This window comes from Oncorhynchus masou, chromosome 19 (genome assembly GCF_036934945.1).
Source record: "Oncorhynchus masou masou isolate Uvic2021 chromosome 19, UVic_Omas_1.1, whole genome shotgun sequence".
Taxonomy (NCBI): Eukaryota; Metazoa; Chordata; class Actinopteri; order Salmoniformes; family Salmonidae; genus Oncorhynchus; species Oncorhynchus masou.
Genome location: NC_088230.1, coordinates 32,997,532 through 33,024,655, shown reverse-complemented (window position 1 = coordinate 33,024,655; position 27,124 = coordinate 32,997,532). Strand labels below are relative to the sequence as shown.

General features: G+C 42.2%; 2 protein-coding genes across 3 annotated transcripts in view; both read right to left on the bottom strand.

The window, feature by feature from the left end:
• LOC135506196 (serine/threonine-protein kinase PAK 6-like) overlaps positions 1-5,070 on the bottom strand; it is a 39,837-nt gene extending 34,767 nt beyond the window's left edge. Inside the window, exon 1 of the mRNA XM_064925693.1 lies at positions 4,764-5,070. The gene's annotated coding sequence lies outside the window, so the exon portion shown is untranslated. The remainder of the gene's footprint in view (positions 1-4,763) is intronic.
• A 4,084-nt stretch (positions 5,071-9,154) lies between these two features.
• On the bottom strand, positions 9,155-27,124 carry LOC135506195 (mitotic checkpoint serine/threonine-protein kinase BUB1 beta-like). 2 transcript variants are annotated; one of them, XM_064925691.1, is made up of 23 exons: positions 27,015-27,124; positions 26,204-26,345; positions 25,905-25,964; positions 25,484-25,628; positions 24,243-24,439; positions 23,851-23,987; positions 23,371-23,567; positions 23,028-23,128; positions 20,146-20,357; positions 19,695-19,807; positions 18,960-19,093; positions 18,271-18,305; positions 18,049-18,111; positions 17,812-17,852; positions 17,330-17,565; positions 16,723-16,892; positions 15,925-16,074; positions 15,644-15,732; positions 15,003-15,164; positions 14,418-14,548; positions 14,021-14,186; positions 13,090-13,205; positions 9,155-9,465 (listed from the first exon to the last, which is right to left on the bottom strand). In XM_064925691.1, exons 2-23 carry the CDS (start codon positions 26,335-26,337, stop codon positions 9,333-9,335), a joined length of 2,922 nt encoding a protein of 973 aa, XP_064781763.1. In that variant the 5' UTR covers positions 26,338-26,345; positions 27,015-27,124; the 3' UTR covers positions 9,155-9,332. The 2 variants fall into 2 exon arrangements, with proteins under 2 accessions (XP_064781763.1, XP_064781764.1); XM_064925692.1 differs by having other exon boundaries at positions 15,925-16,065.

Here is a 27,124-nt window from a genome sequence, read left to right as displayed (position 1 = left end):
CCAAAACCGCCATAAAAAAGCCAGACTACGGGTTGAAACTGCACATGGGGACAAAGAACGTACTTTTTGGAGAAATGTCCTCTGGTCTGATGAAACAAAAATAGAACTGTTTGGCCATAATGACCATTGTTATATTTGGAGGAAAAAGGGGGTCGGCTTGCAAGCCGAAGAACACCATCCCAACACGTGAAGCACGGGGGTGGCAGCATCATGTTGTGGGGGTGCTTTGCTGCAGGAGGGACTGGTGCACTCCAAATTGACAATGACCCCAAGCATACTTCCAAAGTGGTGAATCAAAATGGCTTAAGGACAATAAAGTCAAGGTATTGGAGTGGTCATTACAAAGCCCTGACCTCAATCCTATAGAAAATGTGTGGGCAGAACTGCAAAAGTATGTGCGAGCAAGGAGGCCTACAAACCTGACTCAGTTACACCAGCTCTGTCAGGAGGAATGGGCCAAAATTCACCCAACTTATTATGGGAAGCTTTGGAAGGCTACCCAAAATGTTTGACCAAAGTTAAACAATTTAAAGGCAATGATACCAAATACTAATTGAGTTTATGTAGCCTTCTGACCCACTGAGAATGTGATGAAAGAAACAAAAGCTGAAATAAATACAATTTATTTTCTGATATCTTGGCTGATTTCTTTTGATTTTTCCATTATGTCAAGCAAAGAGGCACTGAGTTTGAAGGTAGACCTTGAAATACATCCACAGGTACACCTCCAATTGACTCAAATGAGGTCAATTAGCCTATCAGAAGCTTCTAAAGCTATGACATAATTTTCTGGAATTTTCCAAGCTGTTTAATGGCACATTCAACTTAGTGTATGTAAACGTCTGACCCACTGGAATTGTGATACAGTGAATTATAAGTAAAATAATTTGTCTGTAAAATATTGCTGGAAAAAATGACTTGTCATGAACAAAGTAGATGTCCTAACCGACTTGCCAAAACTATAGTTTGTTAACAAGAAATTTGTGGAGTGAATTAAAAACAAGTTTTAATGACTCCAACCTAAGTGTATGTAAACTTCCGACTTCAACTGTATATAGTCTAGCGAGTGTGTACAGTATATGGTGTGTATATAGTCTAGTGAGTGTGTATATGGTGTGATATATATATATATATATATATGGTGTGATATATATATATATATATATATATATATATATATATATATATATATATATATATATATATATATATATATATATATATATATATATATATATATATATATATAGTGTGTATATATAATCCAGTGGGTGTATGTAGGATCAGTGCAAGATAGAGTCAGTGCAGATAGTTTCTGGTACCATTAATTGACTATTTAGCAATCTGGCTATTTAGCAGTCTTATGGCTTGGGGGTGGAAGCTGTTTCTGAGCCTGTTGGTCCACTCTGGTACCATTTGCCGGATGGTAGCAGAGTGAACCGTCTATGTGGCACATTAGACACCCAAAGAGCTTGAAAGGGCTGCTCTCCTACACAGTGCAGGCTCAGGCTTGTCTTTGACAGCCGGGTGCGTTCCTGTCTTCAGGCCCTGAAGCACATAGCTGCTTTAAGCCTCTCTCTATGGCTGGTGACTCATCCAACACGCCACGGCTGAATTAGTGTTCCTGTGGAGTCACCCAGCTTGGGACAACTCCCCTTGGTAACGGATGGACAGCCACGGTTACAGATCCACGCCAGAGAGGATAGAAAGGGAGATTTTACGGTCCTTAAGACGGTTATTACTACCTAACTATTACTGAACAATAAATATTGACCAATGTGTTTTTGTATGAATGGGGAAGAAAGAGCTGTAGGATTTTCAAACTAAATTTACCTTTAATGAGAAGCATAGAATGAGAATTGTGAACAGGAGTGAGTGAGGTGAGTGAGTGAGTGAGTGAGTGAGTGAGTGAGTGAGGCTACGTGTAACAGTTTATGGTCTCAAACACCTGAGCCTCTAGAGAAAAAGACAGGGATGTCAGTTACTTTTAACAACCCCTTTCCCCCATTTGTTCTCATCCGCCCACTCTGACAGCTGATTGGCTATTCACTAGCCGATCCCCTAACTTCACACATGGTTCCCCAATTAAGTTTCCCCTCGGTACAGATCTAGGATCAACTTCCCCTACTCCAATCCTAACCTTAAAACCATTAGTGGGTAAAATACAAAACGGACCCAAGATCACCATCAAGGGACAACTTCCCCCTATTCCTCTCACGTGCCACACAGAGGTCAAGGCAGTGCTGCTTCTGAAGATGCAAAAATGACAGAAAAGTGTTATTTGGGTCATTGCATTTCCAAACCACCTGAGCAGCCTTGACAGAATGTACATAACTGGTCACAAGACTGGGACTGTATCCCATATGGTACCCTATTAAGTACGTATCTTTGACCAGAGCCCGATGGGCAACAGTGAAAAGTAGTGCAATATATAGGTTGCCCTTTGGAATGCACACTGGGGTTTCCCTTTTGCTAGTAACAACCACTTTAGTGGTTGAATCACAGATAATCTAGAAGAAAGGTCAGTCTCGCAAAAAGACGCATTCTTTGTGTTCTAACTACCCGCTATTCAAAGTGCTCTGAACAAGTTAAGGGAATTGTTCACAAACATTGGCACATCCTAAAATCCGATGATAGTCTCGGTAATGTGTTTTCGGACCTTCCCTTGGTCGTATTCTCGCGGGGCAGAAATCTCAGAGACCAATTGGTAAACTCTGATTTACCACCCCAAGATATTCCTGAACAACGTCTGTTTGCTCCCCTACTGGATGGAAACTACAAGTGTAATGGCTGTGCTCAATGCAATGGCACTTATAATTGTAGATCCTTCAAACACCCACAAACAGGGAAATCAATCCCAATAAAAGGTGTTATTACGTGCTCCACTAAGGCAGTTATTTATCTTATAACTTGTCCTTAAAAATTATGTAGGTAAAACAAAGCGCAAATTAAAAGTATGTATCTCAGAGAATCGTAGCACCATTAGGTGTAAAAACTTGACTTATCCAGTTGCGGCCCACTTCTTGGAGGCAGGCCACTCGATTTAGTCTCTGCGTTATATTGGCATCGAACATGTCACCCTCCCTAGGAGAGGGGGTGGCCTTGATAATTTATTGTTAAAACGAGAGGCTGCCTGGATCAAGGGTCTTTAGGATGTGCCTAAAGACCCTTGCTCCCTTCAGTCTCAACATAGACTTTGATCTGAAGCCATTCTTGTGATTATTGTGACTTTGTAATTGTTTGTAAGCTTGTGTAGTCAAATTAATCTATGATCGTATGCTATCCATTTGTTGTTTGTATGCTGTTTTTTGTATGACATTTTAGTATTTGATAATTAACCAATGATATTAGGCCACTCTTGGCCATGATTACAGACACCTGTGTCTTTTGACACTATATAAACGAGTCATCCCGCTGTGTTTGTGATTATACCCTGATGAAGACAGCTTGGCTGTCGAAACGTTGGTAATTACGTTTTTGGATCTGAGCTCCTAGAGTGTGCGGCTCTCTTTTATTTTCATGAATCACAGATAAGCCAGGTCCTTGGGATGACAATCATTCACTCTTGTAAGCTACCACAGGGCAAGTCCAGACAGTGTAGTCACATGATTACTGTTAAGTTACAGTATGACCAGTTAGTGATACTTTAAAAGGTCAAAGTGTCGGCCCGGGCACCTTCAGTGGCCCACAAACAGCAACATCTTCCTGGTTCACTGCCATAAATAATGAGAAGTGCGAATGAACTCAGTGTACTTAATATATGCAAAGAAAATCAAAACGCACGTGTCAACAGGCACAGAGCCAAATCCAAGTCCAAACTATTTCTGATGTAAAATGAAAATGAGTATTTCTTATAGGACAAGTTGGAGATTGAGTACCTCACACTCCACTCAGACAGTCTTCTTCTGTTTGGTGCCTAATTAACATGACAGATGTCTCAACGACACCTGGTTGTCATTAGCGGCGGTGACACATTGAAGTCATGCAGGTGTAGGATAGGAGAGGGAGCTGTGACTCACAAAGACAACTTTCTGCACAGTACAGTGATAGGAGGAATGCCTGTCTTCAAGGGTTTCAGTGTTTGCTGGTTTCATTTCTAACCTTTTAGGATGGAAAAACCTCTAAACCAGGAACAACAGGGTAGAACATAAAATGGAAACCGTTTAACACTCCTTTTAACTCTTATTTTTACCTTTAGGTTATCTATCATTCTGAAAAAATTAGACCAAACTTGCACTGCAGGAAAGCTTAGTAAATTCTGCTGACAAACGATATGTCTATCTTGAAAGGGCAGACAACAAAGCACGGTCGCGGTCAGTGGGCCTTAAAAACTAACATCAAGCTCCTCTGTTATAGGCCTACTGGTAAAAAATCTGTATGTAAAACAGCAAGAGAAGGATGAGTCCAGGCAAGTGCAGAGTCGTTGGCTGATTAAGAGAGAGAAGTGGTTGGCTGACTCAGAGGAAGAAGCAGAGCCAGACATGGTATCGGTGAACAAACTGACTACCCACAAAGCATGAGCAATAGCTGGTCCGACAGCTGCATTAAACCATTTCTAATTAAATTATGCCAAGCAGAGCTGCTCTATATTGAAAAGCCATGAAATACAAATACTGTACATTTCAATGATTAATATTACAAATTAAGGCTAATAAGTAATATGCTAGCCAGACCAGCTTCTTTTTTCGGCAGTCTATATGCACTTTATCCAAATTCTCATAATTTTATCTTTATACCAATGGCACATTTAAAAAAAAACTTACCACAGTTGAACTACTGTGCTTCGGACACCAATACTCCATCTCTGAATTGAATTGCTTTTCATTCTACCAACTTAGTTTGCCCTTGGACTGGACAAGTGTGTGACTTTTCTCAGTGGAGGCACTAGGTAGGGAGAGAAAGGACCGTCTGTACCGTCAAGACACCAATCCATGAGCGACCAAGCGGGTTCCTCCTCTCTCTCTAGCAATATTCTGATTATGGAGGATTTTACTTGCAAACTAGCCGCCACTCCTCTCCTATCAAATATTAACTTCACCGTGGGATAAGCTTGTACGCCCAAACACCTGTCCAGGCAGGCAGGCAGGCAGGCAGTTAGGCAGGCAGTTAGGCAGGCAGGCAGGCAGGCAGGCAGGCAGGCAGGCAGACAGACGTCCTTGAGCCTCTGGCCTAAAGGCAGAAAGTTCTAGTGTTATTATTTAGAGTTAAAGAGCTAGTTCCATCTTTTGGTCATTAGTCCACTTGCGATACAGTGGTATTCAAATACAGTACAGTGGTATTAGTTAACAGGTACCCCATTTTTCTGCCAGAAATATAATGACACAAACTTAATTTAAAAAATAAATAAAATTAAAAATAAATTTAAAAAATCGGTCAATTTCCATTTTTACATCAACAAATAAGTGAATGGTTTTGTTTTCTCTTATCAAAATGAAAATAAACCAATTAATACATTTATATCTTTCAAATTATCAAAAAAATGTTTGTATATTGTCCCCCCCTCAAATTATTTTTTATTTTTTTTATAAATAAATATATATATATTGGCAACCCCACTGCAGTTTCCCCACGATCCCCGACTTAATACAATCTCAAACAGCCTGGTCTCAGACGAGACTTAACATAAACGTAAATTAGTATTTGTTACACTTGGTAGGGTTACATAAAACTAAACATAGGGTTATTGGTCAGGGTGGATGGGTGGGCATATTATGCAAATGTTTAGCAACCGAAAGGTTACGTGTTTGAATCTAAGAGAACTTTAGCATTTTAGCTAATTAGCCACTACTTTGCATGTTAGCTAACCTTTCCCCTAACCTTCACCCCTAGCATAGGTAACATTCGCCACCTAGCTAACATAAACAAAAAAAGAAGGAACGTCTTTGAAAGATAATTCGTAAAAATCCAAATAACTTCACAGATCTTCACTGTAAAGGGTTTAAAAACTGTTTCCCATGCTTGTTCAATGAACGATAAACAATTAACGGTAGTAAAGACACGAACAGCTTACAGACGGTAGGTATTTAAGGTCACAGTTATGAAAACGTAGGACACAAAAGAGGCCTTTCTACTGTTTCTGAAAAACACCAAAAGAAAGATGCCCAGGGTCCCTCCTCATCTGCGTCAATGTGTTTTAGGCATGCTGCAAGAAGGCATGGGGACTGCAGATGTGGCCAGGGTAATAAATTGCAATGTTCATACTGTGAGACGCCTAAGACAGAGTTACAAGGAGACAGGACGGACAGCTGATCGTCCTCGCAGTGGCAGACCCCGTATAACAACACCTGCACTGGATCAGTACATCCGAACATCACACCTGCGGAACAGGCACAGGCTGGCAACAACAACTGCCCAAGTTACACCAGGAACACACAATCCCTCCATCAGTGCTCAGACTGTCCGGCTGAGAGAGCCTGGACTGAGGGCTTGTAGGCCTGTAGTAAGGCAGGTCCTCACCAGACATCACCGGCAACAACATCGCCTATCAAATCAAATCAAATTTATTTATATAGCCCTTCGTACATCAGCTGATATCTCAAAGTGCTGTACAGAAACCCAGCCTAAAACCCCAAACAGCAAGCAATGAATGGGCACAAACCCACTGTTGCTGGACCAGACAGGACTGGAAAACAGTGCTCTTCACTGAAGAGTAGCGGTTTTGTCTCACCAAGGGTGATGGTCGGATTCACGTTTATCTGTCGAAGGAATGAGCATTACACCGAGGCCTGTACTCTGGAGTGGGACTGATTTGGAGGTGGAGGGTCCGTCATGGTTTGGGGCGGTGTGTCACAGCATTATCGGACTGAGATTGTCATTGCAGGCAATCTCAATGCTGTGCGTTACAGGGAAGACATCCCTCCCTCATGTGGTACCCTTCCTGCAGGCTCATCCTGACATGACCCTCCAGCATGACAATGCCACCAGCCCTACTGCTCGTTCTGTGTGTGATTTCCTGCAAGACAGGAATGCCAGTGTTCTGCCATGGCCAGCGAGGAGCCCGGATCTCAATCCCATTGAGCACGTCTGGGACCTGTTGGATCGGAGGGTAAGGGCTAGGGCCATTCCCCCCCAGAAATGTCCGGGAACTTACAGGCACCTTGGTGGAAGAGTGGGATAACATCTCACAGCAAGAAGTGGCAAATCTGGTGCAGTCCATGAGGAGGAGATGCACTGCAGTACTTAATGCAGCTGGTGGCCACACCAGATACTGACTGTTACTTTTGACCCCCCCTTTGTTCAGGGACACATTATTCCATTTCTGTTAGTCACATGTCTGTGGAACTTGTTCAGTTTATGTCTCAGTTGTTGAATCTGATGATCATACAAATATTTACACGTTAGGTTTTCTGAAAATGAACACAGTTGACAGTGAGGGTGTTTATTTTTTTGCCGAGTTTGTTTTGCACACACACATTGTAATTAATAACATATAAAGAAATGGATGGGCATCCACAAATCAATACAGTACCTCCAGAAAGTATTCACACCCCTGCACTTTTTCCACATTTTGTTGTTACAAAGTGGGATTAAAATTGTATTTGTCATTTGTTATTGATCTACACAAAATACTCTGTCAAAGTGGAAGAAAAATTCTAACATTTGTTAAAAATGAATTTACAGTAAAACACTAATATCTTGATGAGAAGAATTCAACCCCCTGAGTCAATACGTTAGTCACCTTTGGCAGTGATTACAGAGGTGAGTCTTCCTGGGAAAGTCTCTAAGAGCGTTCCACACCTGGATTGCGCAACATTTGCCAATTACTCTTCAAGTTCTGTCAAATTGGTTGTTGATCATTGCTAGACAACCATTTTCAGGTATTGCCATAGATGTTCAAGTAGATTTAAGTAAAAAATAATAATTCAGCCACTCAGGAACATTCAGTGTTCTTGGTAATTAACTTGTGTGGAGTTGGCCTTGTGTTTTAGGTTATTGTTCTGCTGAAAGGTGAAGTCATCTCCCAGTGTCTGGTGGAAAGCAGACAACCCGGGTTTCCTCCAGGAATTTGCTTGTGCTTAGCTCCATTCCATTTATTTTTTAACCTTTTGTTTTGTCCTAGCACTACACAGCAGATTCAAATAAACTAATCAAGCTTTTGATATGAAATCAGCTGTGTAGTATTAGGGCAAAAAAAACAACATATATGCACCCCTTGGGATAAATGACACGCATACCCATAACATGATGCAGCCACCACTATGGTTAAAAATATGGAGTGGCATTCAGTAATGTGTTGGATTGGATTTGCCCCCAAAACACTTGGTATTCAGGACAGTTGAATTGCTTCACTTTTTTTTTTTGCAGTATTACTTTAGTGCCTTGTTGCAAACATGATGCATATTTTGAAATATTTGTATTCTTTACAGGCTTCTTCTCACTCTGTAGTTACTCCACAATACTAACCTAATTGACCATGTTGATAATCCACCCTCAGTTATCACAGCCATTAAGCTACGTAACTTATTTTTTTAAATCACCATTGACCTCATGGTGAAATCTGAGTGGTTTCCTTCCTCTTCGGCAACGGAGTTAGGAAAGACGCCTGTATGTTTTCAGTAACTGGATGTATTGATACACCATCCAAAGCGTAATTAATAACTTCACCATGCGCAAGGGATATTCACCCCCCCACCCCCGGTGTTTGACTGAGGGACCTTACAGATCAACTGTGTGTGGGGTACACAGATTAGGTAGTAATAAAAAGTCCATGAAACCAGTGACTAAAGCAAATGTATACTTCTGACAAATTTCCCAAAACAATTTCACAGAAATTTTGGGGTAGTGTTTAGGTGACAAAAATAAAATGTATACATTTATTCCATTTTCAATTCAGGCTGAAACAAAATGTGCAAGAAGTCCAGGGCTGTGAATACCTTCTGAAGGCTCTGCATGTCAGACCAAATGTAACTTACACTAATTGGAATGTTCTAGATTTACTATGTTACATCTACCCCCCGAAAACACACAACGCAAGTCTGGCTGGTTAACTGCAAGTGTATGCCATGCTCTAACTTAAGACATAACTCAGATTATAACTCTCTCTGTTCATGTACCATAAAACAGTTCAGAGGACAACACCCTCTACAGGCCATATATAGGCAATACATCCTAAAAATGAATACAACCATTAAAAAACAAACAAGCAAAACAGTCATAATGAATAAGACGTATACTTTATTATGAACAATCGCATTTAACAGAAAAACAATAACATTGAAATGAGGAAAAAACAAAGGGACTAGCAAAACAATAACAGCAACGTCTAGGAGCCAAATAAAATCTAAATAGCCACACGGATAAAATCACTAGGAAGGTAGTGCTAGGAAAGAAAACTAGGCGCCATAGCAAGCAAATGTAGACTTCTTCATGTCTTCAAGTAGCTCTGTGAGAACTGATACAGAAGGCCTGTCTCCAGGATTCAGAACGGTCCGGAAGAACTTGCTCCAAAACGCATCGCTCCGGTCACTGTAAATAAAAAGAGGGACAGGGGATGAAAGACAATATCTGCATCCCAATAATGTGTCCTTTCTCCCAAATTCTGCACTCGTTCACTTCATGGATTTGGTACAAGGCCGCAGGATTACTAGGACACATACTCAGAGCTTTGGCTGACCAGAGTCTTCACTGACATTTTCAACCTGTCCGAGTCTGTAATACCAACACGTTTCAAGCAGACTACCATAGTGTTCTTGGGCACAGGGACAAAGGTAAACTGCCTGAATGACTACCGACCAGTAGCACTCACATCCGTCACCATGAAATGCTGGTCATGGCTCACAACACAATTATCACAGAATCCCTGGATCCACTCCAATTCGCCCCAACACATGTCACAATTGCTATTGTACTTCATACTGCCCTCTCCAATCTGGACAAAATAAACACCTACGTGAGAATGTTGTTCATTGACTACAGCTCAGCAGCGTTCAACACGAGTGCCCTCCAAGCTAATGACCCAGGGACCGAACTCCTCGGTCTGCAACTGGATCCTGGACTTTCTGACGGGCCGTCTACAGGTGGAGGGTAGGCAACACACCAGCCACACTGACCATCAACACGGGAGCCCCCCAGGGGCGAGTGCTTGGTCCCTCCTGTACTCCATTCACCCACAACTGTGTGGCCGTGCACGACTCAAGACGCCATCATTAGGTTTGCTGACAACGCAATGGTGTTAAGTCTTATGACCGACAACATGACCTAGCAGTTTGGAGCTGATCATGGACTGCAGTAAACAGAGGGCCGAGCACACCCCATTCACATCAACAGGGCTGTCGTGGAGCTGGTCGAGAGCTTCAAGTTCCTCAAAGTTCTACAGCTGCACCATTGAATGCATCTTGACTGGCTGCATCACCACTTGGTATGGAAACTACTGTCAGAGGAAAGTCCTAAAAATGGTCAAAGACTCCAGCCACCCAGGTCATAGACTGTTCTCTGCTCCCACACGGCAAGCGATACAGGATAGAAGGCAACCAATTAATTGGCAGGCTGACCACCTGTTACGCGAGTGCAGCAAGGAGCCAAGGTAAGTTGCAAGCTAGCATTAAACTTATAAAAAAACAATAAATCTTAACATAATCACTAGTTAACTACACATGCGTTACCTACTTGTCCTGCGTTGCATATAATCAATGCGGTTCATTTATCATTGAATCACAGCCTACTTCGCCAAACGGGGGATGATTTAATTAATAAAAGCATATTTGCAAAAAAAAAAAAAGCACAACCGTTGCACGAATGAACATCAATCAAAATTATTTATTTTTTAAACCTGCATATTTAGTTAAGAAATTAATGTTAGCAGGCAAAATTAACTATGGAAATTGTGTCACTTCTCCTGCATTCATTGCACGCAGAGTCAGGGTATTTACAAGTTTGGGCCACCTGGCTCGTTGCAAACTAATTTACCAGAATTTGACATAATTATGACATAACATTGAAGGTTGTGCAATGTAACAGCAATATTTAAACTTAGAGTTGCCGCCCGTTCGATAAAATACTGATAGGTTCCGTATTTCACTGAAAGAATAAACATTTTGTTTTCAAAATGATAGGTAATTAATATGGTCAAATCCAGAAACGCTCATATATTTCTGTGTTTATTAATAATTAAGTCTATGATTTCATATTTGATAGAGCAGTCTGACTTAGGCAGCAGCAGGCTCGTAAGCATTCATTCAAACTTTACTGCTTTTGCCAGCAGCTCGAAGCAATGCTTTGCTTCACATCTGTTTATGACTTCAAGCCTATCAACTCCTGAGATTCGGCTGGCAATACTAAAGTGACTATTAGAACATACAATAGTCAAAGGTATATGAAATACAAATGGTATAGAAATAGTCAACGCGTCATAATTCCTATATAAATACTACAACTTAAAACTTACCTGGGAATATTGAACCACCAGCTTCATATGTTCTGAGCAAGGAACTTACATGTTAGCTTTAAAAAATATATTTTACATGGCACATATTGCACGTTTACTTTCTTCAACACTGTTTTTGCATTATTTAAACCAAATTGAGCACGTTTCATTATTTGAGACTAAATAGATTTTATGTATTATATTAAGTTAAAATATAAGCGTTTGTCCAGTATTGTTGTAATTGTCATTATAAAATAAAAAAATAAAAAAATTTGGCCGATTAATCGGCGTTGAAAAATCATATATCGGTCAACCTCTAGTACAGGAGCACCAAGTCTGGAACCAAAAGGCTCCTGAACAGCTTCTACCCCCAAGCCATAAGACTGCTGAACAGCTTCTACCCCCAAGCCATAAGACTGCTGAACAGTTAATCAAGTGGCCAACCCGACTATTTACATACCCTGTGTATTATCTATCCCGATTGCCTATCCACCTTTACTCCTACCTAAATGTAGATATTACCTCTACCGTGTATCCCTGCACATACTCCTTATATATAGTCTCTGTCATTTTATTCTGTTAACATTTCATTTTTGGCAAATCTGTAAAAAATAAATTAAATAAATGTAAACTCTGCATTGTTGGGTAAGGGCTCGTAAGTAAGCCTTTCACAGTGAAGTCTACACCGGTTGTATTCGGCGCATGTGACAAATGTGTTTGATAATATGGTGAAAAACAAGAGGATTGGAAGACAGGAGTCAGTTGTGTTCCAACATACCTAAATGGCTTCCTAACCTCATCATGTTCTGTCTATGACCACTTATCAGACAGCCGCAGGGTCATCACTAGTTACCACAGGCACAAAGTCAGAAGGCCCGCTTACTGGACCAATCAGATGAGGGTGTGTGATGAGGCATATTCCGGTTGGTGGGAACTGTCTCATTTTCGAAATAGCATCTCTTGAGTTTAAGGTTGATATATAATGTGTATATCAAAACATAATACTGTGTATTAAAAGTACCATATGTAAAGTGCAGGAATAAATGTAACAAAATATCAGTAAAAAAAAAGTAAAACAAAGTTACATGTCTTCCTAAGAAGGGGGTGGATGGACTAATAGAACATTACCAGATGGGTTTCACTCCAGTGTTTTACCCAAAAGGCTCAGACTTGGTTTCCATCTATGCGTGCCGGCACCCATCTCTCAGTTGGGGCCACAGCCAGGCCACTGGAACTTTTCAGATTAACATTAACATAAATGGCCAACTGAACTTTAACATCTCGCAAAGTAAAAAAGGTTGAAGTTGTCATATTAAAAAAAATGAAATATGTGAAACCACATTTTACTTGTGGATTTTTAAATAAAAATCAAGGTGTCAATTTGTCAACATGCCATTTTAAAAACAATGTTTTTACACAAGTAGTAAGGGCAAACAAGCTCGCTAGGAGAGTTTGAATAAGACATCCAAGTAGGACTCTGCATTTAAAACGGTTGGTTTATTAGATAATAAATAAGCTAATCATTGATGAACACTAGATTCAAGCAACGCAAGTCTCTCGTCTGCATACACATACTCCCTCATCCGATTGGTCGTTCCCCACTAACCGTAAGCCCGGGTACATGACATCACCCTCTCATCCGATTGGTCGAGTAGAACAGGCCTTCTGACTGTGGCAACTAGTGAGGACCCATCGGCAGGACATGACAAAAGGAAACCGTACTATACCTGGGATGTGCTTCCTGATATTCCTCCAGTGTCCACAAGGAGTCTTCCTTAACCAGGCGCATGGTTCTCTTCTTCAGCAGAGTGTGGACAGTCTCTGCAATGCCCAGGAGATCCACCTGTAATCAGGGAGAGCGACAGCTACTGAACTAGGGGAGAGCGACAGCTACTGAACTAGGGGAGAGCGACAGCTACTGAACTAGGGGAGAGCGACAGCTACTGAACTAGGGGAGAGCGACAGCTACTGAACTAGGGGAGAGCGACAGCTACTGAACTAGGGGAGAGCGACAGCTACTGAACTAGGGGAGAGCGACAGCTACTGAACTAGGGGAGAGCAACTCTCTCAATTGTACATTTTATTTATTTTACCTTTATTTAACTAGGCAAGTCATTGAAAATAAGAATTTGTTCTTAACTGACAGCCTAGGAACAGTGGGTGTAACTGCCTTGTTCAGGGGCAGAACATCATATTTGTACCTTGTCAGCTCGGGGGTTTGAACTTGCAACCTTCCGGTTACTAGTCCAACGCTCTAATCACTAGGCTACCCTGCCGCCCCAATGTAGGTATCTGGTAGATTATTAGGATGGGTTATATTTAAATATACGTATCACAATGGAACATTTTACATTAAAGAAAACCTAATTGCAATGCATCTTACATAAGGGAAGAACATGATTAAAAAGAGAAACACATGCAGGTGAGGTACAGAAGAGCACTGGTGCCATGCAATAAATAAATCAAATACATCCTACATAATGTAAATCAAATATAAAGATGCTGATGGGGCAGGCCAAGGGTTTTTGGGGCATGCATATCAATTAAAAATAGTGAAACATTGACTTCATACTTGAGGTCTTTTTGAGACTTTACTCCGGAAAGCATGTAGCGATGTGACGGTGCCAACAAGAGGCTGTAGACAGGTGTGTACCGTACCTGATAGGGGCTGGCAGAGGGGGCTAGTAGATCCTGTGTGATGAAGTTCTGGGCTGCTGGGAGGATGTGTGCCGCTGTCACCTCCGGCTGAAGCTCCAGGTCCACGGAGCAGGAGAAGTCCAGCGCCACGGCAGCACCGATCTCATCCATTGGTTCATCATAACGACTGAGGGGGGGGGGGGGGAGAAAAGGAAGAATAAGACTTGACTAGTAGATAATATGACTGGATTTAAAGATCAAATACACATGTAGGGCAACGGCCCGACTGTTGATCTCCCACAGCGAGTGTATGCCAGCATGCAAGGACTACAGTGAGTAAGTAATATGCCGTATGTCAGAAGTCTGCGTTCGGAAACTCAGATGCATGCGTGGCTGGACCGTGTGTGTGTGTGCATACCGATTCATGACCAGTGTGTCTGGACTGAGAGCGCCGTGGATCAGGTGGCAGGAGTGCATGAGTCTCACCAGCTCCACTGTCTGCATGGCCAGGGAGGCCACGATTTCCTCAAAAGACTCCTCTGCCACCTCCTGTGTATGCCAGAAGGAGAGGAACCACAGACTTTAACGGTTCTTTCCCATCAGAATCCTGTTCTCTACATCATAACACTCAACTAGCAGTTCTTAATGGACAAGTTCAAATAGAACCTCCTCGTTTCAGATCATTTTCTTCCGTTTGATGCCTACTGAACACGACCCAAGGTAGACTATAAAATTACATCTCGCAAAGGGTTTATACGCCGAGCTATTGTTATTTTAGGGGTGGGGAAAGGTTGCAAGATTGAATCCCCGAGCAGAAGTAAAAAATCTGTCGTTCTGCTACTGAACAAGACAGTTAACCAACTGTTCCTAGGAGGTCATTGAAAATAAAGAATTTATTCTTAACTGACTTGCCTAGTTAAATAAAAAGGTTAAAAACATTTTTTTTAAATCAGATTCTATAAGGGTACAATAATGCATGGAGGACAGGGGTGGAACTACCCACACGCAGTGTGCTCTGCTGGGAGGCCTTGTGGACCGTGATGCAGCCATCCTGGAACAGGAAGCAACGCCCCGCGTCGTGGACGGGTGCCTGGGAGTTCCGGGCTAGTCGCTCCCTCAGTTGTGAGCCGATGTAGAAGTCCCACGGCACCGCGGTGCGCTCCAGCTGCACAAGGCAAAAGTGACGTGTTAGATCTCAACTCACTGGAGAACACCGTGTAAAGTAAATGTCAAAATCATCATGTTGATCTCATGGACTGTCAGTCATTGCATCCATAGCACCATATATGGACTTGACTTCTCCAGCTCCATCCCTCAGCTTTATAGCAAAACAAGCGGAGGGGAAAAACTCAATTTTGCCTTTAAAATAAAGCCAACGTTCCGAACGAACCAGCAGTGCAATTTTGCTTAATCTGCAATTCTAGATCGATAGAGGTGGAGTCTGCATACATAAACAGTTTGAGGTGGAGTCTGCATACATAAACAGTTTGAGGTGGAGTCTGCATACATAAACAGTTTGAGGTGGAGTCTGCATACATAAACAGTTTGAGGTGGAGCGTACATGAAGGAAATCATTCAACTCATCAACTCACATGAAGGACAGTTATTTAAATCTACTTTGAGTTCAGTCATTCACTGCCTTACCTTAATGGCAACGTCACCTCCACCTTGGCCTGCATAGATGGAAAAGTTCTCATAGTCCATCTTGGAATAGGTAGCAAAGGTGTCGTTCCCTTTTATCAAGACAGTAAAAAATAAAATAAACAAACAAGCGGTGTAGTATTATAATCCGTCATTAAACCAACCGTCCAGCCGTCATTAAACCACCCATCATTAAACCAACCGTCGAGCCTTCATTAAACCACCCATCATTAAACCACCCATCATTAAACCAACCGTCGAGCCTTCATTATTAGTTGAACTACCTAGAATCAGCACACCATCTTCCTCAGCCATGGGAAGGGGAGCATCCTCTGAGTAGAAGTTTGGAAAGGAGCTCAGGTCCACTTGATCCAGCAACCGTTGTCTCACCCTCACACTGCAAGGGTCCTCAATCACAGGTTGTACTGCAATACCAGGAAGGACGAACAAGGCATTCCAACATCAAATAGACTTTACTTATCCCTTACAACTCCAAGTGAAGCCAAGAGTCTTAAATGTACTAGTCATACAAAATGAATCGAATCCAAAGTGAATGGGCACTGGATTGAACCCCCAAATAGTCCAATTCAGCAGTGTTAAATAGATGAAATGTCAGTGTGCAATTGAGCACATGAATTCATAACTAATAGTTTCTTATGGACCACATGGAGTTAACAGTTACCTACTATGCACCAATGCTTCTACTTAAACATACGATAACAATCCAAATGAAAAGGTTTTTTAATAAAAATTAATAGAATGCTTTTTTTTTGGTCCACTAAACTGCCATGTGCAACACAATGCCATGACTTTTACATTGATTTGAGGTGGAATACAGCTTTCTTAGACAGCCAAAGAAAAGGCAGGCAAGAACTTATACTGGAAATAGGATTGTGTGTAATTCAGCAGTGGCAAAGTTTGTTTATTATTATTATTTTTTACATTTACGTCATCGAGCAGGCTCTTATGCAGAGCAACGTACAGTAGTGCACACTCCCCCCTTCTCGGTCCTGGTCCCCCGTGGGAATCAAACCCACAACCCTGGAGTTGAAACCGCAATGCTCTACCATCCAGATACTCACTGCATGGTGAATTCTGGTCCATGGCTTCGGGATGGGGTTCTGCGTGGCTCTCCTTCAGCCTGCCGAGGTGGTGGACGGCCTTGCCTCCAGAGTTCGTGCACACGGAGGCGGCGGGGGTGGGGCCTGAAGCCATGGAGCCCCAAGCCTCCAGACTGGCTTCTTGGATAGGGCTGCAGAGCAAACGTCAAGGAGATGGTCACAAGTGCCCTGTTCAAATACATATTTTCTTGACTGTTCTGACATAATTGGTGAAGGCAATACAATGGGTTTTAGAATGTTGGTAACACATTAGAGCTGCACGTTATGACTTTTCCCTTTGAGCGGGGTTGTGTTCATTAGGCATAAAACTGAAGAAAAGGGGAGGTACTACCTGAACTTGTCCAATAAGAAAGGGTCATTTTCAGATACCTTCAAACATTTTACAACGGTGTGCCCGCATCAATGAACACAGCCCCGGCTTATCAACATGACTTGCACTGGCAGAGATGGTTTAGAATGACTCCGGGAGGGAAAGGGGACAAGCTACAGAGCTCGCTGCCATTAAACGATCAATAAGGCTTGTGGACCCTTGTCGGTCGGGTCAAGTCATTGGGTGGACAAACTATACCTGAGCTTCTTCCTTCCGTCCGAGTCAGCGTCAAGTTGAGGGGTAATGCCGGCCTCCTTGGTCAGAATCCCAGCGTTGGGCGAGACTGCCCTCTGTCCCATGGCGTGATAAGGAGAGGAAGCCATCTTGGCGGCCTTCACAAAGTCCTGCGTGTCCTCTGGGCTGGAGCACAGAGTCTTGTTCTTGTGGCCGCTGACCACCTCCTCGTTCAGGGACTCTGTTCGCTCTGGGAAGTTCTGGATGGTACAAGTCAATCAATCTACCTATTGATACGATTTTTTTTGTGCAACCAGGAATTTCCAACAGATAACATACGTACACTAGACTGAGCTCAGGTTTGAGTTAGCAAGACCGCACAAACAGATCTGGGAACAGGCTTTACATTCAAACGCAGTGGATCATTGATGGTCTTGTCTGAACTGTACTAGAGTAGAGAGATCACTTCGTAGCACAAGTGATCTTGTTCCAAAAACTGTCCAAACCTTAGATAATCGAGTTCGTTCAGAGTGGGGGATACTGCCACCTGTTAAAAAACACACACACAAAAAACCACAATCACCTACTTTCAATAGTTTGATTAGTGTCATTGTTCCCACATAATTATTAGTTCTCCAAATAATACTACTGTGTTAAAATATTATGTTTTAAACCACGTTACAAAACTTCCTTAATACAGTTTTGAAGCAGGTTGACATTTAGAGGACTACATTCAGAATTACCGGGAAACGGGTATGGAGTCTTAAAGCAAAGACCTCTGTCTCCAGCAGGCAGGAAAACATCATCTAAAATAGCAACCAAGTCAGAGAAAGACCTCAAATAAAGGGTCAAATGTCAGATAAAGGCCAAGTACAGGTCAAAGTTGATAATTGACTATCAAATACCTATATATATATTTTTGTATGTTGCATGTATAGCATAGATGCAAACTAATGAACACAAACCTGGACACATGTCCTTTTCACAGGGAATAGGGTTTCTGTAAAGTAAAATGGGGGAGACATTTCATTGTCATATAGCCTAATTCATGCATGTGAAAGTATGTCATAGACAGTCAAACAAGTCAATGTAAACTAGACTTAAGCAATCAGGCCCGAGGTGGGCTAGTGGTTAGAGCGTTGGACTAGTTACCGGAAGGTTGCAAGTTCAAACCCCCGAGCTGACACGGTACAAAATCTGTCGTTTTGCCACTGAACAGGCAGTTAACCTACTGTTCCTAGGCTGTCATTGAAAATAAGAATTTGTTCTTAACGGACTTGCCTAGTTAAATAAAGGTAAAAAAAATAATTAATTTAATATATATATATATATATATATATATATATATATATATATGCATGCTAAGGGCTGTTCTTATGCGCGACACAATGAGGAGTGCCTGGATGCAGTTCTCAGCCGTGGTATATTGGCCATACATATACATACATCTATCACTAACCCCAGAGGTGCCTTATTGCTATTATAAACTGGTTACCAATGTAATTAGTGCAGTAAAAAATATATGTTTTGTCATACCTTTGGTATACGGTCTGATATACCACGGCTGTCTGCAAATCAGAATTCAGGGCTCGAACCACCCAGTTTATAATGTTTATTACTGCAGTGATACATGACAGGAGTCACAATGGCTTACCCAGATCCATGTGCAGAGCCAGACTGGGATCCTTCATCAAAGATCTGGAAGGCCATTGCATTCGGTTGGCTGCTCGGTAGGAAAGTTCCAGACCTACACTCTGTTATCTGCATGGTATCAGTCCCAGTGACCTCCTAGGAGCAAAACGTTAGGAAAATTGTTTATTTTGCATGAAAACACTTTTAGACAGCAGGGTTGTGTTCAATAAGGAGAAAATGTTTAGGAACTAACTTGTCCAATAAGAAACTAATTTTCCTGTTGCAACCCCAAGGATATTTTTCAGAAGCAGTTGCAGAGTAGAGTCTTCCTGGAGTATAAATCTATACTAAAAACTTTTTTCTTTAACTGGGGAAATATTGGCTACGGTGCGCTCTACTGAACATGACCCAGATAATATGGTTATCTGCTACTAGACTAACTATCCCAAACAAGTTGCTTTCACAGTCGACGTCAATGAACTCTGCAGTTTGTCGAAACACTTTCTAGCTGGGTTTCCTAAACAGACCTCCAACTGAAAAGAGAAAGGGATGGCAAATCACAATTGCGAAACACATTGGACATTTGCAATGCAAGCTCAGATATCTCAAACCAGGGTAGTGTTCAGTAGGCAAGAAACGCAACGAAAGGGCTAGATAATAGCGGAATTTGTCCAATAAGAGACACTTTGTTACAAAACGTGTCGCTACGATGTGCCCTAATGAACACTACCGTGTATTAAGAGTCTCTGCCACTTGCCTGTTGTGATAGTTGTGGTCGGTGCTGGGATTGCTGCAACTGAAGCAGTCGTTGCTTCTCATCAATCTGTTGCCTCAGCCTCTCTTTGGCTTGGCTCTGCTGTTGAATCGTCTCTATCAAAAGGAAAGGGTGGGAATAAAGAATGAATATAAAGGGTCATTGGTGGTTGACCTTGAGGGAATATGCCAATATGAAGAGAGAAGATCTGAGAAGACAAAAAGGGAGGTCGCCGAGTGACCGTGTGAAACAGCAGTCGAAAGCACGGTAGCCCATTTTATTCCCCGACAATTTACATGAACATGGGATACACACACAGCTTTACCCGAGTATTTTGTCCAAATCAATATCGGTTGTATGTCTATACTTTAAAAGATGCATTTGAAAACAGGAAATATGTCAAATGTCATGGAACATCCCAGGTAGAATGTGACAGTTACTGTCCAATGGTAACCTTCGATTTCTTGCCGCTTGCGTGCGAAGTAGTGTTCGGCACGCAGCTCTTCGATGCTCAGCTCCACAGCGCCATTCAGCAGCAGCTCTTTGAGGTACATGCTTTGTTCCTTCACCCCGCCTCCTCCCTCTTCCAGCGCAGACTCCTCTTTGGAGGGGGGCGGGCGATCAGAGAGGACAGTGTTCACTGCCGGGTCAATCTTACACGCAGACCTGTAGCCGTGGAGGAGATTATTTTTGCTGCATTTAGTCAGAGATAAGACATTAGCTAGCCTACTTGGTTAGTTAGCTACTGCAAACAAGAATTTCCATGGCTTCTAAGAGCATAACCAGACCATTGAGAGTGTATGCATCATCATCTTCTTGTAATTTAATCCTTTTACTAAAAACACATTTTAGACCAGAATATGCACCAAAATTAATTCTGAACAGGTAGAAAATTCATGCGAGTGTTCTTTATATGCATGTATGAACCTTACTCTTTACACTTGAGAGACATTTGTTACAACAAAATTTGTTTGCAGAGTCCATCTTTAACCATGAGGGGAGTGACTCTAACCTGGCCCTAGATCAGCTGATTCAGTCAACTTTAGTCCTCCTCCACAACTCACAAAGAAGGGGTCTGGTCTAGAGGTCAGCCAGGTCAACCAATTAATCGGAATGGCTGATTTCAAGTTATCACAATCAGTAATCGGAATTTTTGAACGCCGATTATATTGAAATCAAATCAAATGTATTTATAAAGCCCTTCGTACATCAGCTGATATCTCAAAGTGCTGTACAGAAACCCAGCCTAAAACCCCAAACAGCGAGCAATGCAGGTCTAGAAGCACGGTGGCTAGGAAAAACTCCCTAGAAAGGCCAAAACTTAGGAAGAAACCTAGAGAGGAACCAGGCTATGTGGGGTGGCCAGTCCTCTTCTGGCTGTGCCGGGTGGAGATTATAACAGAACATGGCCACGAGGAGACTGCGTGGCAGGCTGATCACCTGTTACGCGATTGCAGGCAGCAAGGAGCCATGGTAAGTTCCTAGCTAGCATTAAACTTATCTTTAAAAAAATAATCAAACATAATCACTAGTTAACTACACAGAGTTGATGATATTACTAGTTTAACTCGCTTGTCATGCGTTGCATATAATCAATGCAGTGCCTGAAATTGTGTCACTTCTCTTGCGTTCAGTGTAAGCAGAGTCAGGGTATATGAAGCAGTTTGTGTCAAATTCTTATTATTAAATTCTTATTTTCAATGACGGCCTAGGAACAGTGGGTTAACTGCCTGTTCAGGGGCAGAACCTTCCGGTTACTAGTCCAACGCTCTAACCACTAGGCTACCCTGCCGCCCCAGGGGGGCCGTAATTAATTCGCCAGAATTTTACATAATTATGACATAACATTGAAGGTTGTGCAATGTAACAGCAATACTTAAACTTAAGGTTGCCACCTGTTCGATAAAATATAAAACGGTTCCGTATTTCACTAAAAGAATAAACGTTTTGTTTTCGAAATGATAGTTTCCGGACTTGATCATATTAATGTGTGTTTATTATATTATAATTAAGTCTATGATTTGATAAAGCAGTCTGACTGAGCAGTGGTCGGCAGCAGCAGGCTCGTAAGCATTCATTCAAACCGCACTTTCCTCTGTTTGCCAGCAGATTTTCACAATGCTTGAAGCACAGCGCTGTTTATGACTTCAAGCCTATCAACTCCCGAGATTTGGCTGGCAATACTATAGTGCCAAAAAGAACATCCAATAGTCAAAGGTCTATGAAATACAAATGGTATAGAGAGATAGCCCTATAATAACCTAAAACTTCCTAACTGGATAAAAAAAAGGAACCACTAGCTTTCATATGTTCTAAGCAAGGAACTTAAACGGTAGCTTTTTTTTTTTTTTTTTACATGGCACATATTGCACTGTCACCTTCTCCAACATTGTTTTTGAATTATTTAAAACAAACCAAATTGAACATGTTTAATTATTTATGAGACTAAATGATTTTATGTATTATATTAAGTAAAAATAAGTGTTCATTATTCATTGAGTATTGTTGTAATTGTCATTATTACAAACATATTTAAAATATGTATATATATATTTTTTAAGCGTCTGCTTTTTTTGGTCCTCCACTACTACTCACACAGAAGGGGTCTGGTCGCCGCCCTCCACTACTACTCACACAGAAGGGGTCTGGTCGCCGCCCTCCACTACTACTCACACAGAAGGGGTCTGGTCGCCGCCCTCCACTACTACTCACACAGAAGGGGTCTGGTCGCCGCCCTCCACTACTACTCACACAGAAGGGGTCTGGTCGCCGCCCTCCACTACTACTCACACAGAAGGGGTCTGGTCGCCGCCCTCCACTACTACTCACACAGAAGGGGTCTGGTCGCCCTCCTCCACTACTACTTACACAGAAGGGGTCTGGTCACCCTCCTCCACTACTACTCACACAGAAGGTGTCTGGTCGCCGCCCTCCACTACTACTCACACAGAAGGGGTCTGGTCGCCGCCCTCCACTACTACTCACACAGAAGGGGTCTGGTCGCCCTCCTCCACTACTACTCACACAGAAGGGGTCTGGTCGCCCTCCTCCACTACTACTCACACAGAAGTGGTCTGGTCACCCTCCTCCACTACTACTCACACAGAAGGGGTCTGGTCACCCTCCTCCACTACTACTCACACAGAAGGGGTCTGGTCGCCCTCCTCCACTACTACTCACACAGAAGGGGTCTGGTCACCCTCCTCCACTACTACTCACACAGAAGGGGTCTGGTCACCCTCCTCCACTACTACTCACACAGAAGGGGTCTGGTCACCCTCCTCCACTACTACTCACACAGAAGGGGTCTGGTCACCCTCCTCCACTACTACTCACACAGAAGGGGTCTGGTCACCCTCCTCCACAAAAGGCTGGAAGTTGAGCCTGCTGGCAGGGACCGTTACACTGGAGGCAGAACACCATGACTTCTGGGGAATCTGCCAAGACAAAGAACACCTCCTTAAAATGGCTTAATAATACCAGTTATAAACAGTCAAATACAAAAAGGTTCCACAGAAAATGGTATTAGTTCCATATTAAAACACAAACCAAAGTCTACCAACTCAATTCTATTCACTACGGGCAAGCTATCTCGACAAAGTCTCATAGATAAGAAACCGTGCACATTGATGCAATTTAAATGACAGGTCAAGTTATCTATGTAGATCGGCGGTCAAACCTTGATGCCGGCCAATTGCTCTGGCATGACTTGGTTCTCGTTGGCCCTGCTGCTGGGTGGTGCCATCCAGGGTTCCAGCTTCAGTTGTGCAGCTTGAAGGGAATCCGCCTGATTCTCGTTAAACCCCAGGATTGGGTTTTTCTGGATGTGGCGAGCGGACCGCCTGGGCAACTGCAAGTTCAGCCTTCGAGAGTGTCCTACCAAAGATAGCAAAACAGTTCTCAACCGCTACATCCCTACTTTACTTTTAATCAAAGGCTCAGTGGCTTTTTCTTGCGTCAAAGTACAGCATTTCATCTGAAAATACTGCATTTTAGAACATTTTCTAAACATCAACCAAGATCGACTCTGGATCCACTTTCCTCAAAGACGGCATTGAATTCAGAAGTGCCGATTGGCTGAGGAAGCCCCATCTACACACCCATTCGTAGAGCAGCAACTTTGCAGCTAAACCCCTAGTAACGACCACGAAGGGCTAACCTGCAGCCTCTGTTCGATTGACTGGTGCGACGGCCTTTCTCCCCCGTGTTCTCAGGTCTACCATACTGGTTCTTGCTGTTTCGGGTTCCTCCTCAGTTGCAGACACAGCCTGATGGGCCACCCTGGCATGGAAACCACTAAAAGGAAAAAATAATAAATCACCAAACCACAGACAAGCAAGGACAAGGGCTGTGCCTAAATACTCATTAAATCACACTAAAGTAATTACTATGAACTAATAGTACACTGTTCAGTACAAATGAAAATCTAAATACTATGACTTATTTGTAATGAGGCATATTGTTTACAGCCTACTCCCTTCTGTATATGCCGTAGACAGAGGCAGACATAGAACAGCTAACAAGGAATGGACAGAGACAAGGAACACACACTTGTGATATTGCTGAAGTTTATCCATGGGCTGGGCTCTGCACTTAAGTCCCTCATGGAAGATGGCGTCTGCCTTCTGGAAGTTGCTGTGCTTCTCGAACTCCTCCGCCCAGGTAATGTAAAGGTCAGCCCGAGTGAGTCCGATGCCGTTGGCCTGCATGTAGCTGAACATTTCCAGGGGCTCCATGCTGTTCTGGGCCTACAAAGCAGCAGTGTCCATTAGGCACCGAAACAAACTCAAATAGGGAAGAACTACCTGGACTTGTCCAATAAGAAAATCTCATTTTTGTTTAATGTTGCAAAATGACTTAGAACTTTTCCGTTGCATACCCTAATGAACACAACCCAAGTTGGGCCAATTGTTCAGAGTTCTGTATCGATGCAAACAGGTGGGTAGTGATAGCATGCAAGCCAATGTCTGTGCTTTACCCAGTAATAATGTACAGTATATTGAACAGGTTCGAGGAACAGAACACGCCAAAAAAACATTGAGGAACTGAAAAACATTTTCAAATCTTGAGAACCGGTTAATGTTATTTTTACTCCAAAAAGTAAATTAAATAGCCAAATGTAAAAACGATTGATTTCACTAGGCACATTTATTTTTTATATACAGTAACTAAACTGATACTTTTTGGGGTTCTAACTGGTTCAGAAGTTTATTCTTCCAGTCAGAACACTGGAACAGAACAAAATAAATGGGGATTATTTTCAGAATGATTGGAAAATGTATGTTCCAAGCCGTTCACATTGTCATACAAATTGATACGAGCATCTAAACATGGCTGTAAGCATACATTACTACACCTAGTATTAGCTTGGGGAATGCAGCGAATATTGCTCCATTCCACTATTGTCATTGAAGGCTAACAGTGAAACTGAGCAAAATTTCATTTGGATTACAATATCCCAGGCTATACTTAGTAAAGCATGCGTTTGCAAGTGTGATATTGTATGAGTGGGCAATAAACTGCCTTAGCTCTTGCTTAGCTCAATAAACAAATTGGATATGAACAAGATCACGCATAAAATGTAAATATTCTCATTGACCACTAGAGTGTGATCATAGAAGCGTGGCACACGAGGCTATCGGTATTCCTTAATCTTTTGGCAAACCATGTCATGTTGCCGCTCACAAGCTCTGGTCCAGGGCGTTAGCGGAGTTTGTCTATGGAGTTCAACGTCTTTCAATACAGGACAGTAGTGGAGGATCACCCACTAACGACCTGGACTAGCCACTCACCAAATTGATCCAGAGGTTGATGTAACGGGGGTCATCGTAGTATTTCTTGTCATGAGCAAAGAGCTGCACAGCCCTCTCCAGCATGGCCGTAAGACTGCTCTCTTTACTACCCTGGGGGTAGGTCTTGAGTGTCCATTTTAGGTACCTGCACAACACAGAAGCCAAAGTTATGTATGGTCCCAGAGTGTGTGTGTGCGCGTGTGGTCAAACTATTGTCCCGAGGGACATTTTGGACTGGAAGCAAGTTTAACCGGATTTACATTTTTTTTACCTATACAAAAGTTAAAAACAGATCACACAAAAACACAGATATACCATTATGGCAGGTGAAGTTAGGGAGCATGGGGAAGTGTATGCCTAAACCTCTGTGTGTGTGGTGTTACCGAGTGAGGTGAATTACATATGCTGCTGCACATCTCACCTATCCCAGATATCAAGTGGATCATCTCCAGTGTACATACGGAGTTCCAATTCAAACGCTCTGTGGGGCACAAAACGGAGCTTTCAATTTTATACACTGAGCCTGTGTTAACTTTTAAAGATATGCCCCATGTAGAAACTCACCAAATCCACACAACACCAAATTCTAGAACAGATACTATAATACATCTCTACACAAAACCAAAACAGAACAGCCCAGACAGTGATTTTTAACACCAAACTTAAAATGGTTGAATATAGCTAGCTAGTAACATTGTGAAGCCAGCGTTGTCGACATACTGTCTCTGTTGCTGGATGGCTGTATGACAGGATCCCTCTTGGTGGCTGAGGTGCAGACCAGTCACAGCCAATCCCTCTCTCAATGGCTGGGTGTTGTCTTTACACAGCTCCCGTTCCGCTTCCACCTGGGCCATAACCACAACTTTGAAAGAAAAGGGGATGTTCACTAGCTAATTACTTTAAATTGCTAATATAAAAAAAAAAAAGTAGCCTACAATCTAGATTACATGATGACACCAGTGTACATGACGCCATACATACACACTTCACTAAGTTATATTGGACTGTATTGTACTGAAGTTGTCAGTGTTCCTTCGACATTACTAACGTATATTAGTTTACGACTAGAATACTAAACAAAAACACTTACACTTGGTAATAGTAACGCAAGCCAGCTAACAGTATGTGGCTAAAGTAACATTTATCGTTTAGTCAATTAGCAGACGCTCATATCCATTGACAGGAGAAATTAGGTTTAAGTGCCTTTATCGACAGACTTTAGGCCAACTTAGATTTTTTTATAAAACGACTCATTTGCTGAGTTAACTAGCCAGCAATCTGCTGTTCATAACACACTAGCTAGCTAACTTTCTTGGTTTGCATTTTGTTATTTTAGTAATGCTGAAGCGCCACTAAGCTAACGTTAGCTATAAAATAACTGTGTTGCTGCCAAACTAACGTCAGCTAGCTCAATGAAAGGGACCGGTCGAGTTAGTGGTAGCTAACGTTACATACATTATGTAATGTACAACTCAAACTTAGCTAGCTAAAGACAGCTTACAGTTTATGTAATTATACAAAATATATTCACCGTCTCTCTTCTCAAATCTTAAAATGCAAAAGTTGGCTACAGCTGGTTACGCCTGTGTTTCCCACACATTTAAAATGAACCGCCAGCAAAGGACGAACGCGATTGGATTA

Bases quoted from the DNA above. Each gene is read 5' to 3' on its own strand.
- LOC135506195 (XM_064925691.1), bottom strand. From the start codon at position 26,337: ATGGCCCAGGTGGAAGCGGAACGGGAGCTGTGTAAAGACAACACCCAG. The intron at 24,440-25,483 runs GTGAGTGGCTAG...GCTGCTTTGTAG, and splicing joins TCAACCTCTGGATCAATTTG to GCCCAGAACAGCATGGAGCC. The intron at 13,206-14,020 runs GTACGGTACACA...CCCTGATTACAG, and splicing joins CCTCTGCCAGCCCCTATCAG to GTGGATCTCCTGGGCATTGC.